This window comes from Diabrotica virgifera, chromosome 2, assembly GCF_917563875.1.
Source record: "Diabrotica virgifera virgifera chromosome 2, PGI_DIABVI_V3a".
NCBI lineage: Eukaryota > Metazoa > Arthropoda > Insecta > Coleoptera > Chrysomelidae > Diabrotica > Diabrotica virgifera.
The window spans coordinates 37,065,572-37,080,370 of record NC_065444.1 but is presented as its reverse complement, the minus strand read 5'-3'; the positions used below and the strand labels follow the sequence as shown (position 1 = coordinate 37,080,370).

General features: G+C 31.3%; 1 protein-coding gene across 2 annotated transcripts in view; it reads left to right on the top strand.

The window, feature by feature from the left end:
* The first annotated feature begins 944 nt into the window (after positions 1-944).
* LOC114342180 (uncharacterized) overlaps positions 945-14,799 on the top strand; it is a 52,242-nt gene continuing 38,387 nt past the window's right edge. Inside the window, exons 1-2 of one of the 2 annotated variants that reach the window (XM_050643604.1) lie at positions 945-1,123; positions 5,206-5,291. In XM_050643604.1, the coding sequence (XP_050499561.1) occupies positions 1,093-1,123; positions 5,206-5,291 (117 nt within the window). In that variant the 5' untranslated portion in view covers positions 945-1,092. Of the gene's footprint in view, positions 1,124-5,205; positions 5,802-14,799 lie in introns of both variants that reach the window. The other variant, XM_050643602.1, reaches the window with a different exon arrangement.

Here is a 14,799-nt window from a genome sequence, read left to right as displayed (position 1 = left end):
AATAACGTGCCAAACAACAGTAATTGAGTAAAGCAAGACCGTAAGAATTGGACAAGACAGTAAATAATTTTAGTTGGGACTTCCAATTCTGGAGTTAGAAGCGGAAGTGACATACCTATTAAATTTATCGTTTAAATGGATATATCTACCAGACATAATGAATGATATAATCGCTGAACGCGTATTGAAAAGATGAGTTTAAATATAAGGTTACAGTTTTAATATCTCACCCGGTTAAAAAGTTGTGACCGGAAGTTTTCCAAAAATATCTCAAAATTAGATATGTGATATATCAATGAATGAGATGACAAGACGAGCTCAAATATTAGTAACGTTTTAATTTCACTACTGTTTAAATCTTTTGAACCGGCTTTATTGATAAAATCGTGCAAGCCGTTTCCGAGATAATTGAGGCGTTCCATACATAAAACTAACTCTGTATAATATAATATTACGTATTTTAAGTCGACTTTACATTACATGATTTATCATGTGATTTGTCATATGATTTGGCCATGGAGTGAAATTTACATGTTTACACTGTGTGATTTGTCACATGATTTTATCATAAGCATTGATATTCGGCTCGTTTTGTCATAAGCATTGTCATGCGGGTAGTCATGGGAAAAATCATATGACAAATCACATGATAAATCATGTAGTGTAAAGTCGACTTTATATTTTATAAACACACACACAGATATTTTCCGAGGCCCTCTCTTCACTGTTGCCAAATTTCAATGTTCTGGTCTTGTGTTACTTGTTACGTCTTGAACAACGATGTAAAAATATTATTGATTGATTAATAATCATTAAATGATAATCAAAAGTAATGATATTATTTTATTGTCCCAAATTTGCTCAACAAAATAATAACAAAGAACAATAAAAATGCCTCGTTTCTGACCTGACACCTGACATTGACCATGACAGCTAGATAAAACTTTATGATCTGTGTGTGGTGTTTGTTTTGTTTTTTATTCAAAAGACTGACCGTTTATTAGTTTCAAAAATCTAAAAATTTAAATATAACAAGATATATTACAAATGAAAACAAAAACAACATAATCATACATACTATTATATACCAATATGTCTAAGCAACCTAAAGGCACCGAGAAAGGTTTGTTTTGTATTTTATTCTTTATATATTATTTTTTGTTTGTCTACTTAATTTGGTACATTAATAGTCTAAGAGCTAGTAAACCCTCCGACTAACGGTCTTCCTGTAAGGCTAGAAATTTGTATAGTGATAATTCATAGCACACCAAGGCTAAAAACCATGACCTGGCAGGCATCAGCCCTGCACATGTATCTATCAGGTGAATTGAAAAGTGCATAGTTTAGGGGAAAAATAAACTTTCTCCTGTAAAGTTTAAATTTAAGTATGTGTTTGAGTAAGTCATTTAGAAGAAATGTGCACAATGACAGGCGATTCTGAAGAGCATAAGACCTTGCCAGGCGAGGGGAAAGATTAGGGGTTTTTCCTAAAATTATTCTTTTTGCAAGGAACAAAGTTTTTTCAGGTTTTTTGGATCATACCAAACAGAAAAGGTCTTTAGTGATTTTTCTCGTAGGTTAATAGTTTTTGTTATATAAGCGATTAAAAATTGCGAAATCAGCCATTTTTATCCCTAAATCGGATATTTAACTAAAAATTTCAATGTTGCCAAGGTAGGTAGATATTCTTTAAACATTGATTGATGAAATCCCGAAGAGTTTTTTGCAATAATATATCGAAAACCCCTTTGTTTTTTAATTGCTAATCAAGCGGGCGCGACACTTTAGTAGTCACTAACTAAGTGAGGACTTTTGAGTTTGCATAAATTCATTAACTCGAGCAGTGGCGGCTCGTGGCTTTAGGCACAGGGTCGGCAAGGTTTTGTCTCCTCAGATGGTATGCCATCTAAGTAAAAGGCTTCAATTTCGTAGAAGATTTTTGGTTTTTGTTTTTTTTTTAATTTTTTTTTGTTTTTTTTTTGTAAACCTGTTTATAAATTAACTCTAGTCTATGTTGTTTCGAAGTAGCAAAATGTGTTATAACGTCATTGTAAAATTTATTATTGTTTTGGAGAGGTTTTAAAAGTTTTTTTCTATTGACATTTGAGACAAGTTTGACATTCCCTCTTGTTTCATGGTGTTTCGACAATACGTTTTGACTTTTTTGAGACAAGAGAAATCCCGTTCATTTGAGGCAGAATTTGCCCACATTTGAGCACAATAATTTATTAAATTCGGGAACAGTTTGTTGTACCTAATAAATTGCAGTATATAAAATTAAACATATTTTGTAACTTATCCCACCTTCCGAAAATATTTAGATCAGCATATAAAACTGTTAATCCATTTTCCTATTTTATTTGAATAAAGAATGATGGATAATTTTTAATGAACTTCTCTAATAGATATTTTGAAAATTCCTTGTAAATAATAATTGAGTTATCCTTCCGCTCAAAAAGGTCCAGGAACATTGTTTAAATAATCAAAATGTCAAAAAATTAAGAAAAACTTTGATTTTTTTCTTCGTTTTTTGATTTTAACTTTCAAAGTATTCACTTCTGAGGAAAGTTACACTGACATAAAAGTTGGGTAACTATATTTCCTACAATATAGGATTGGTTAAAAATTTTAAAAACTGTCATCCTTGTTGCAATACAGCAATAATTGCGAAAAAAACATAAAAAATAAGTATTTGCATTTTACGTTTTTCAACCATTTATGCTAACACTTACGACCTTCATATTTTAACCAGAAAACCTTTATGATATAATAAAACAATACTGTAAATTTCATTAAGATCGATTCAAAACATTTTGCAAAATAAATTTTGCAATCTAGCTTTTGCAAAAAAAAATAATTTTTTCAAAATGTTGCAGTACTGACAATAAAGCAGATAACAAGTTGAATTTTTTTACATATAGAAGAAAGGTACAGTATTCTTCTATACGTAAAAATAAATTCAACTTGCTGTCTGCTTTATTTTCAGTTCTGCAACATTTTGAAAAAATTAATTTTTTTGCGAAAGCTGGATTGCAAAATTTATCTTGCAAAATCTATTGAACCGATCTTAATGAAATTCACAGTATTTTTTTATTATATGATATAGTTTTTCTGGGTAAAATTATGAAGGTCTTAAGTGTAGTATAAACGGTTGAAAAACGTAAAATGTGAATACTTGTTTTTATGATTTTTTTCGCATTTATTGCTATTTTGCAACAAGGGTGACAATTTTTAAAATTTTTAGCTAATTCTTTAGTGTAGAAAATTTAATTACGCAACTTTTATGTTAGTGCAACTTTTCTCGAAAATCAATACTTTTAAAGTTATAATCAAAAAATGAAGAAAAAAATCGAATTTTTCCTATTTCCTTTGATTATTTAAACAATGTTCTGGACCTTTTTGAGTGGGAGGATAACTCAAATATTATTATATGAGTTATTTTCAAGCAATTTCTGCAAACAAATATGAGTCACCTCTCAACGTCCAAATTAAATCTCAATGTCCAAGTATGTGTTTTATTGCCATTTGCAGATCACCGCTGTGCTCGGCAGATTGTTTTTCTGCCGTACTTGTCATTCAAATAAATACGGGGAATGTATAATTGGTTGCCTATCGGCTAATATTCCATAGTGTCTTATTACAAGCAAATGCTCAACTGGGTACGGCTAGCCGAAGCGGGCCATGAATTCACACAATCGCAGTCGGGTGTATGGCTGGCTAGGATCCTTAATTTGAAAAGTCTCTTACTTCAATTAGCAGCTGTAAGCTGCCACTAAATAGAGTGGAGAAATTTTTGGAGACGTTCTGAGAAACTTCCGTGATTTAATTTGTAGTACCAGCTCGACTGACTGATGAGAGGGAGACCTTGAAATATCGATATATCAGTCTATTGGTACCAGTTAAATCGCGGAAGGTTTGACGAATTTGTGCTCCAATGCCATGTATTATGGCGTTTTAATTCATAAGAGCAATAGCAAGCTTTGCTAGAAGCTTTATTCTTTTTGCACATTTTGATAGCTCAGAGGATAGGAGACGATATTATTAAATCGTCTTCGTTCCCTGCCATCAAAAGAGATGGCGCCTCTGTAAGCTGCCACTAGAGTGGCGAAATTTTTGGAGACGTTCTGAGAAACTTCCGTGATTTAATTTGTAGTACCAGCTCGACTGACTGATGAGAGGGAGACCTTGAAATATCGATATATCAGTCTATTGGTACCAGTTAAATCGCGGAAGGTTTGACGAATTTGTGCTCCAATGCCATGTATTATGGCGTTTTAATTCATAAGAGCAATAGCAAGCTTTGCTAGAAGCTTTATTCTTTTTGCACACACATATATATATATATATATATATATATATATATATATATATATATATATATATATATCAATAATACCAAACTTCTATATATATATATATATATATATATATATATGCCAAAAAGTCCTAATTTAAAAATAAAAATCGACCTGTCTGAGGATTTCTCTTCAAATTTGCCCATTCTCGAGATAATGAATTTATGGAAACTCAAACATCCTCATTTATACTACATTGTCGCGCCCGCTTGATTGGCAATTAAAAAACAAAGGGGTTTTCGATATTGTATTGCAAAAAACTCTTCGGGATTTCATCAATAAATGTTTAAAGAATATCTACCTACCTTGGCAACATTAAAATTATTAGTTAAATGTCTGATTTAGGGTTAAAAATGTCCGATTTCGCAATTTTCAAAATTTTTAATCGCTTATATAACAAAAACTATTAACCTAAGAGAAAAGTCACTAAAGACCTTTTCTGTTTGGAATGATTCAACAAATTTAAAAAAACTTTGTTCGATGCAAAAAAAAATAATTTTAGGAAAAACCCCTAATCATTCCCCTCGCCTGGCAAGGTCTTATGCTCTTCTGAATCGCCTGTCATTGTACACATTTCTTCTAAATGACTTACTCAAACACATACTTAAATTTAAACTTTACAGGAGAAAGTTTAGTTTACCTCCTAAATTTGCACTTTTTGATTCACCTGGTAGATACACGTACAGAGCTGATGCCTGCCAGGTCATGGTTTTTAGCCTTAGTGTGCTATGAATTATCACTGCAAATTTCTAGCCTTACAGGAAGACTGTAAGTTGGAGGGTTCACTAGCTCTTAGACTATAATGCTTACATTTTCTTACATAAATAAGTATTTTCTGTCTCAATTTTAGCATTAAGAGTCCAGCAATGTGCTAGGTGGGAAAGACTATTTTCTGACATAGCTAACAGAGCTAAAAAGAATGCTTCAGAATGTCAGGTAACAGATTATATTTTTCATTCCAACGTTCATGACGTAAGTGATACATTTAATAAATCAATGACTCCTGTAGAAGTACAACTAAAATCATTGGTGGAAGATAACTTAAACAGTAAAGTAAAGCATTACGTGTTGCAAAGAAGTAAGTCTAGGATTCTGGAGGACGGAAAATTCGAATACTGGCACAAAAAAACGAAAAAATCAATAAAAGCTCTAACTCCTTATTTGTCTAAACATGATATACAGTACTACATATATCTTTTTTCTCAAAATTACAATAAGCGAAAAATTGTTAGATTTATAGAATTGTATATCAAGAGCAAATTGAAGAATTTGTTGAAGTTAAGGGAGTCTTTAAGAGATGATCCTAAAAAGTTGACTGAGATTCAACTGAAAATAATTACTGAATGGGATGTTCTTACTACTTACGTATCTTTGGAACATGTTGTTTTTTATGCTATGGACATAGTTACACAATTGAAAAATATTGATTGATTTGAAGGATGATAGGTAACAAATATTTTATTTTATTTTATTACAATACCTACACATGTAGCAAATCTTGAACCAACTAAATGATATGGATTGTGAAAAGGACTTATGGTGAAAAGGATTGGTTTTTATAGGACTATATGGTTGCAGTATCTGTGTGTATATGTATATACCACTTATCTGACCATAGGCAGTTCCTGCTGTTATATCTATATTTTTTTACATATCAAATTTTGTAGTTTCCGTAAATGTTAAGTTCAAAAATGTAATTAAAATACAGTCGGAAAAATGAAAGAATACCCATGAACGATCATATCAAGCACATATTTTGGATTTGCTGCCTTTTTCTATAAATAACAAATGATAGAGATAGATTATTAAGTGTTGTCTACTAAGCAAAAACGTTATCCAAGAAATACGCAGTTACATATTTATAATTGACAGAGTGAGACGGCTATACTATTGTTCAACGTAGATATATCAATTTAGTAGAAAATTTAAACTCACACTTGACTATTTCTGTACTTCTAATGTCATTCTTAGAAAAAATGATTGTATAAACTACTATTCGAGTAATCGTTCTGGTCAACTATAATCTGACAGATTCAATTTCTGTCACTTTGACAGTGCAACTGGGTTAGGTTCAGTAGAGTTCATAAATTTTAATAATCAGTCATATTTACTTAAATAAACTCAGTTCTTTTAAGAGCTATTTTGATATTATATTGTATTTTTGGTTTGGTAAGTATTTATTTAATTAAAATACATCAATACAATTATTGTAAGTAATCATCTGTCAATATGGTTAACTTCTGTCTATGAATTCGCCAAACATGTACATATTACTACCAAATGATCTGAATTCATTAAGGCTATGGGTACATAATTCGCAAATATTTTACGTGTATCCCTACTTTTTCTGTCTTTTACACGGCAAATTACGTGTAGTAAAATTCACACTGGTGTGGATATGTAAACATTACTAGAATGTCATTTTACTTGAAAATGTCATAATTAATTTAAAGAGATGGCTTTTGAATGTTCTTGGATAACTGTTATTTTTATAATTGCAAATTATTAATTCAGTTAATAAATGTGATAATTTTTTCACTAACTATGTTTTCAGTGATTGTAATAATTTATTTGTACAACAAAAACTAATAATCAATCGAGAAAAGAGGAAAAGTGTTAAAGTGATTTTTTAATAATATGTTGTTATTGAAGTTATACTTCTTTACCGGCGATAGAGGGTGATTTTTTTATATGTTAAAACCTATCAGCCCGGCGCATGCGCATTATAACTTTGTTCTGATTGGATGTTCAAATGACATGTCAAAAATTATCCGATATGGCAGCTGTGGTTTGGAGGTAAAGGTAAACACATGTATAATATATTAGTTTTATTGTTGTGAGGACAGAAACAAAAAAGTTTATAATATTGTAGTGACTTTTAAATAGTTTTTAAAAGCAACAGGTACGTAATAATTGTTAATGTATCATGGGTATAAACCTACCTATTTGATCTGCCAAAATACATAGTATGTAATACTTTTATTTATATAATTTGATTACCATCAAAATTTCTATCAATATTCACCTAATATGTTGTTTTTTTACTCTATGTTTTGTTGTATTTTTTCAATTCTAAATCATTTCAATTCAAAATTAAAATAATTTGATCAATTTTCATAATATCAAAATATCACAAGTTTAATCCGTTTAGTTAGTCGATCTTCGTAAATAATGACACATAGTGTCCGTGGCTAAGCGGAGAAGGCGAATGAATTCCAATACCAACCGCTCTTATCAGCGCTGGTTCGAGTCCCAATAGAAACTTTCTTTTTTGTTTTTTTAATACATTTTATGATTGTAAGTATATTTATTATATAATTGTATTTTCAGAAAATACGTATTTAGTTAAAAAAAATTTCGACAATTAATGTTCAGACATCATTTGTGGCTTGTTTAATGTGTTTGTGTGTGTTTTATTCTTTTATTATTTTAATTTTTGGCACTGTTCTAATAAAAATGTTTGAGAAGTAGTAAGTATAAATTAGTTTAATATTTAAACAAAATATAAATAAAAAGTATATTAATTTCGTTTAAATCATATAATAGAAGTATAACTTCTTACGTGCGTACAAAGTACACACACATTCTTTTTTTTGGAACGCTTACAATTTTGAACATCTCTAACAACAAAATACTTGGATCACAGGATATATCTGATGTATTCTCTGCTTGGATCTTCCACAAATAATACACAATAAATAACTTTTTATTAAGTTCACGTCTTAAATCAATTATTTATCAAATACACTATACAGTACGTAAATCGTTCTACTGGACATAGGGAATATACATTGAGATCATTGTGGCAACTGCGCTAACCTGTGTTAGTTGAAACTTCTGTTGGAATACGAGTTTCTGGTGCAATAGAGCTGTTACAACGAATAGAATGAATGATTTTGAATGCAAGGCAGTTCATAAATAAATCAAAAACCAAGATTATGACTCATGAATTGATAATTTTACTTTAATTTTTAAAATATCTTTTATTTAAAAACTAATTTCCAAATTAAACAGACACAGTTTTCTCAAAAATAGTTCTACTACAATGTCATGTTTTGACGTTTATTTGTGTCAGCCGAAATTATTTGTCAATTTTGAGGTTAATGCATCTTAATTCTAACAAATATATTTTCATTGAAACAGCGGAGTTGCCACAATTATCTTAATTTAATGCAATGTACGTATTTATGTATCTAAATATATACGATGTATGTTCCCTATGTCCAGCTGAACGATTTACGCACTGTATATCAATAATATTTAATCAATTTCTCAAAATATTCCCGATGCAATGTCAAATATTTAAAATTGTCACTGATTGTCAGTGTCTGACTGACAATATATGCTGACAATATTATATTCGGTTGAGTGCGTTGTAAGACAAAGACAGATTTGGAAAATATTACCACGGCATTGTGCTCATTTTTTTCAAATCCTGAAAAAACCAATAAATATTTTTGAAAAATTTAAACGCAGAATGAAAGACTAAATTATTACCGAGGGCCGAAAGTCCCTTAGAATAAATAAAAACTTTATTTTGAATGATATATTTGAAATTAAAAATCACACTAAATTTTCTTTTAGTTTTTTCACCCCTGTAACTTATTAAAATAAACATTATAGAAGTTCTCAGGGACTTTCGGCCCTCGCTAATAACGTAATCTTTCATTCTGCGTTTAAATTTTTCAAAAATACTTATTGGTTTTCTCAGGATTTGAAAAAAATGAATCCCCATTTGAATAGCATTGCAGCCAAAAATACGTACCGATCCTCTTAAGTTTACATTCATTTTAAATCACTTAATGCAGCTGACATAAACGACATTTTTTAAATTCCTGTTACTATTTTACGTCCACTGGCAACTTTAACATGGAGAAATTCATAATACTATATTTGCCTACTCATTATTTTTGTATTATTAATCTATATCAAATAATTAATTACGGTAGTAATAGTATTTTTTTGACACATTTACGTAGCGAAAAATTGTACGGTGGGGTAGTAGTCACACCCGTTTATTTTCAGTATTAATTAACTTAGTTTACGCCATACTCGAAGCGTTGAAATATATTAAAAACTCTTATACAAAAAAAAACGTTAATTCTTTCAGACTGCCTATCAGTTTTACAGAATATTAAAAATACTTTCTTGCCAAAAACATTTAGTAATCCTTACATATTTTTAATAAAGGATATGTTAAAGTGTTTAGAAGATTCTGACTTCAATATAAAATTTATTTGGGTTAAGGCACATATTGGACTCAAAGATAATGAATATGTAGACTACTTAGCAAAATCCAGTATAACATCAGGCACTTTATTGTCATATTCTTTATGTGTATCAGATGTTATTACTATTTTTAAAAGAAACCAACTATTGATATGGAAAGATCAATGGAATCTTTACTGCTTAACAAACCCCACAAGATACACCACTTTACAACCAGTGATTCCACAAAGTTCTTGGTTTAAGAGTTTTAAAGCTCCACGTAAATATATAACAACTATAAATCGACTACGTTTTGGGCATGCTTGCTATCCAAGTCATTTATATAAAATAAATGTGATTGAAGATGATAATTGTAAACATTGCGGAAAACAGGGTGATCTTGATCATATCTTTTTTGAATGTACTAAGTTTCAACAGCATTCAAACTCTCTCTATGAAAATTTAATTAAACTTAATATGCATGCACCATTCAATATCCAGTCTCTGTTGGCTACAGGCTCACAACAAATATATAATATCATTATAGATTTCTTGTCAGATACACAAACAGTCCTATAAGATTTGTACGCGGGAGTGAAATTTTTTATGATTTATGTTCAGATTTGCATCCTTTTATCATAAATGTTATATCAGTTTATTAGAAATCCATCATTGTTTTTATTGTATTATTATTGTATTGTGTTATTTATTGTATTAGTATATTGATTGTGTTTATTTTTGTATTAGGGATAGGATTGTATATTCTTTATTGCAACTGGCTGAATGACTAACGTCTATGCCATTAAATATATAAAAAAAACTTAGTTTACACGTTGTTTTGACTAGAAATTTTTGATTTGATTCGTATGCATATCATCGATGACACATGGGTATTCTGTCATTTTTCCGACTTTAGGTTTTCAAAATCAGTTTTAACTTAGTTTACTTAATCCTTGAATAAAGATTGTAGTTTTGAAAAACAAGTTTTTCTTAATTCAATTTTACAGGCTTAATTTGATTAGTTCAATTACTTATTTGTTGTAAGAGATATGAAAAAATTGTTACGGCATAGATAAGGCCATACTTTAACACGTTAGCTGTCATAATGTTAAAAAAAATGGGTCCCTACCACGAGGCCATGTGGCTCCCGTTTCTATACTATTGAGATACCTACTATGTGTCATATGGCTGTTATCGAAAACCCTATATATTTTTACAATTTTGAACTATCCTCAATGTTCTCGTTTTTTTAATAAGGTTTTGCAATATTATACGAGGTAGATTAAAAGATAATTATGTTTTTTTTATTAATTTTGTAGCAATATTAACACCCTCTAGAATTGTAGAGATTTGACATCAACAAATCTATCGGTCTCTTTGGAAAGCCACAAAGAAATTCAAAAAACCGGTAGTAATGAAATCACCAATTAAGAAAAATGATGGAACCTGGGCTCGATCAGATATAGAAAAATCCAACAGATTCGCAGAACATCTATCAACCGTCTTCTCCACCCCGCAGGCCAACGATATTAACGACGAGAAAATTAGAGACTTACTCAATGCACCCTGTCAGCTATCATTACCACTAAAATACTTCTCACCAAAGAGAATTTGCAACTAAAGTTGACGATGCACTATCAAACCGTAACCAAATTCAGTCGGGAGTCCCACAAGGTAGTATACTGGGTCCACTTCTTTATGTACTGTACACATCTGATTTACTAACCTCTCCACAAACCACCGTTGGAACTTTCGCTGATGACACAGCAATATTTGTAACTGAAGAGGATCCAACAGCTGCAGTATTAAAACTTCAAGAACACCTAGACCAAATCGGACAGTGGTTAAAGAAATGGAAGATAAAAGCTAATGAAACTAAGTCAACACATATAAATTTCACACAGGAAAGACCAATGTCCAAATATTAGTCTTAATCAAGTCAACATACCCCAACAGAATATCATCTAATACCTGGGGCTCCATCTGGATTCTAAATCAAACTGGAAACAACACATTTTGAAGAAGAAAAACAAATGGAGTTGAGAGTGAAAGAAATTAATTGGCTTATAGGTCGAAAATCTCGACTCTCAATTGAGAACACACTGCTCATTTATAAAACAGTCATCAGACTGTTGTTCAGAGTTGTTCCAGCACATAAAATACAAAAATAATCCAAAGAACCCAATAAAAAATTCTACGCACCATCGCAAATGACCTGTGGTACATTTCCAACCAAACACTTCATAGAGACCTAAACATCCCGTTAGTCAGCACAGTGATTCAAGATAGAGCCAACAGACACCACGAGAAATTGGAAGGCCACCCCAACCAATTAATATTACCACTACTGTAGCCACTAAACAACAGAAGGTTGCGAAGATTATGGCCCATAGATCTTCGCTGAAACTGCTAGGTGATGTACCTCATAACTCCATATAAGGATACAATATTATAGTTCATATAAGTTATTCTGCTTGTTATCAAATTAATTTAGAGAATGGGTAATTCTGATTTTAATAAATGATTCATCATCATTCTCTTTGCCTTATCCCTATGCAAGGTCGGCTTCCCTAATTGCATTTCTCCACACAATTCTATTATGGGCCATATCAATGTTAATCCCCTTTACCAACATGTCCTGCCTTATTGTCTCCCCCCAGGTCTTCTTTGGTCTTCCTCTCCTACTCCTTCCAGGAATCTGCACTTCAGCTATTCTTCGTATTGGGTGGTTAACGCCTCGACGTTGAACATGACCAAACCATCTTAACCTATGCTCTCTCATTTTGGCATCAATTGGTGCCACACCTAGACTTCCCCTAATATACTCATTTCTAATTTTATCCTTCTTTGTCACTCCACTCATCCATCTAAGCATTCTCATTTCCGCCACATGCATTCGCTGTTCCTCTTTCTTTTTCACTGCCCAACATTCAGTTCCGTACATCATAGCTGGTCTTATGGCTGTTTTATAGAATTTTCCCTTCAGCTTCATTGGGATTTTTCTGTCACACAACACACCACTCGCTTCTTTCCACTTCATCCATCCAGCCCTAATTCTACTGCATGCATCTCCATCTATTTCTCCATTACTCTGTAATACCGATCCTAGGTACTTAAGGCTATTGCTTTTTACAATAATTTCACCATCCAAAGATACCATTTTATTTGTAGTAGCTCCATCTTTAAATGAACATTCCAAATACTCTGTTTTTGTCCTACTAAGTTTTAAACCTTTTTCCTCCAGAGCTTGTCTCCACTCTTCCAGTTTTTGTTCTAAGTCTCTTTCACTATTTCCTACTAACACGACATCATCAGCATACATTAAGCACCATGGAATGTTACCCTGTTTTAATTTTAAGTTAAATTTTGATGTTAAGATTTTAATAAATGATTATATACAAAAAATGGTGCATACATATTAAATTTTTATAGGAGTTTGAATTATAGACATAATAAGAATAGACTTGGTAAGGTATGGGCCGCTCTGTGAATTGGTGTGTAAGGCCTATAACAAGGACGTCATTGGCCAATATTCACTTTGTCTAGCCGTCTTTGTTTGTCTCGCTCGGTAAAAAGAGATAGATAAATTATCTATTGTTATTATGTCGATGGTTTGAATGCTGTTGAAACTTAGTACATTCAATAAAGATATGATCAAGATCACCCAGTTCTCCGCAATGTTTACAATCAATTATTATCGTCTTCAATCACATTTATTTTAAATAAATGAAACAATGAATAACCATTTTCAAAAAATGAATAACCATTTTCAATTTCGTTGCAAAACGAAAACACAGCCGAACCATATTCTAGTCCAATCAGAGAGTGCTGCAAGCACCCCTACCGGTTTCGAAACTTATTAGTCTCTCATCAGGAGGCACATATGCTGCTCTCCCTGATCCAACGAAAACAAACCCCAGCATGCAGTCCCGGATTGCAACGAACGAAATGGCATAGATGCCCTAGCGGCAACTGCTTGCAAAAAGACTAAGTTTTCACTCTAATGGCATATAAAACAACATAATGCTATTCTACATCCCACCAGGATGTTCCCATTGTTTTCATTCTGGTGGGATGTAGAATAGCATTATGTTGTTTTATATGTCATTAGAGTGAAAACTTGGTCTTTTTTTAAATAAATGACTTGGTAGCCCGACCAGGGAACACACAATTTTACGAAAACCCCCAAAAAATAAAGGAAGGATGAAAATTTGGGAATAGGTAGTTGAAATTGTCTATTATTATACAAGAAAAAGTTTACAATTCTACATCCCCTCCAATTTACAAAAATTGGGAAATACGGGGTGAAAAATATTTTCTCAGGAGTGAAAAAATATATGTTCAAAATAGGCCCGGAATTGGATAAAATGACTAATTCTAAGCAACTTTTGTTCTATAGAGTTTTTTCACTAAGTCAATACTTTTCGAGTTATTTGCGAGTGAATATGTTCATTTTTAACAAAAAAAAAACTTGTTTTTGGACGGTTTTTCGCAGATAACTCAAAAAGTAAGTAATCTAGCGAAAAAATATTATTAGTAAAAATATAGCTTATAAAAAATTGAAAAAAATGGTGTACGCGTGAGGTCTGCAGACCCAGTAGAAGCAGAGTTGTAGCTAATGAAAAGTAGGATCTTCATCGTCAAATTCCAAATCGAATATTTCAATGTGAAATAACCAGAAAACAGAGCATTTTTCGGGGAAAATTCATTACAACTTTTTTAAAGTGTTTAAAAAAAGGTTTATTTTTGTTTTTTAAAAAAACTTCTAACAATAAAAATAAGTGAGTTACGCTCAAAATATTGTTGGTCTCTTTTATTTTTTTGTACAAAAATCGCGAAAATCTCCTAATTAGCTTCCCAAATAAAATTAATCGTTACCGCTTCAGAAGTTACTTTACTTATCTATTGTTTATATTATCTATAAGTTTCATTGGTTAAAAGTGCTCACATAAAAAAAATTGGGTTTAAAATAAAACATTTTTTTTAAATTTGAAAAAAAATGGAATTGTTCATGGAATTAACTTAAAAATTATTAGTAATACCAAAAATCTTAAAGAGTAATAAAATGTACGTTTTGCTTTTCTGAATATTTTTGCCGTTTTGTTTTCTTGTTAGACAAAAATTGGTTATGCTATGGCTGTTCAAAATTTGCCTAAACTCGTGATTAGTTACTTGATCAAGCCATTTTAACTACAGCTTTTTCAAAAATAAGCACTTTGAATCGATGAAACTTACA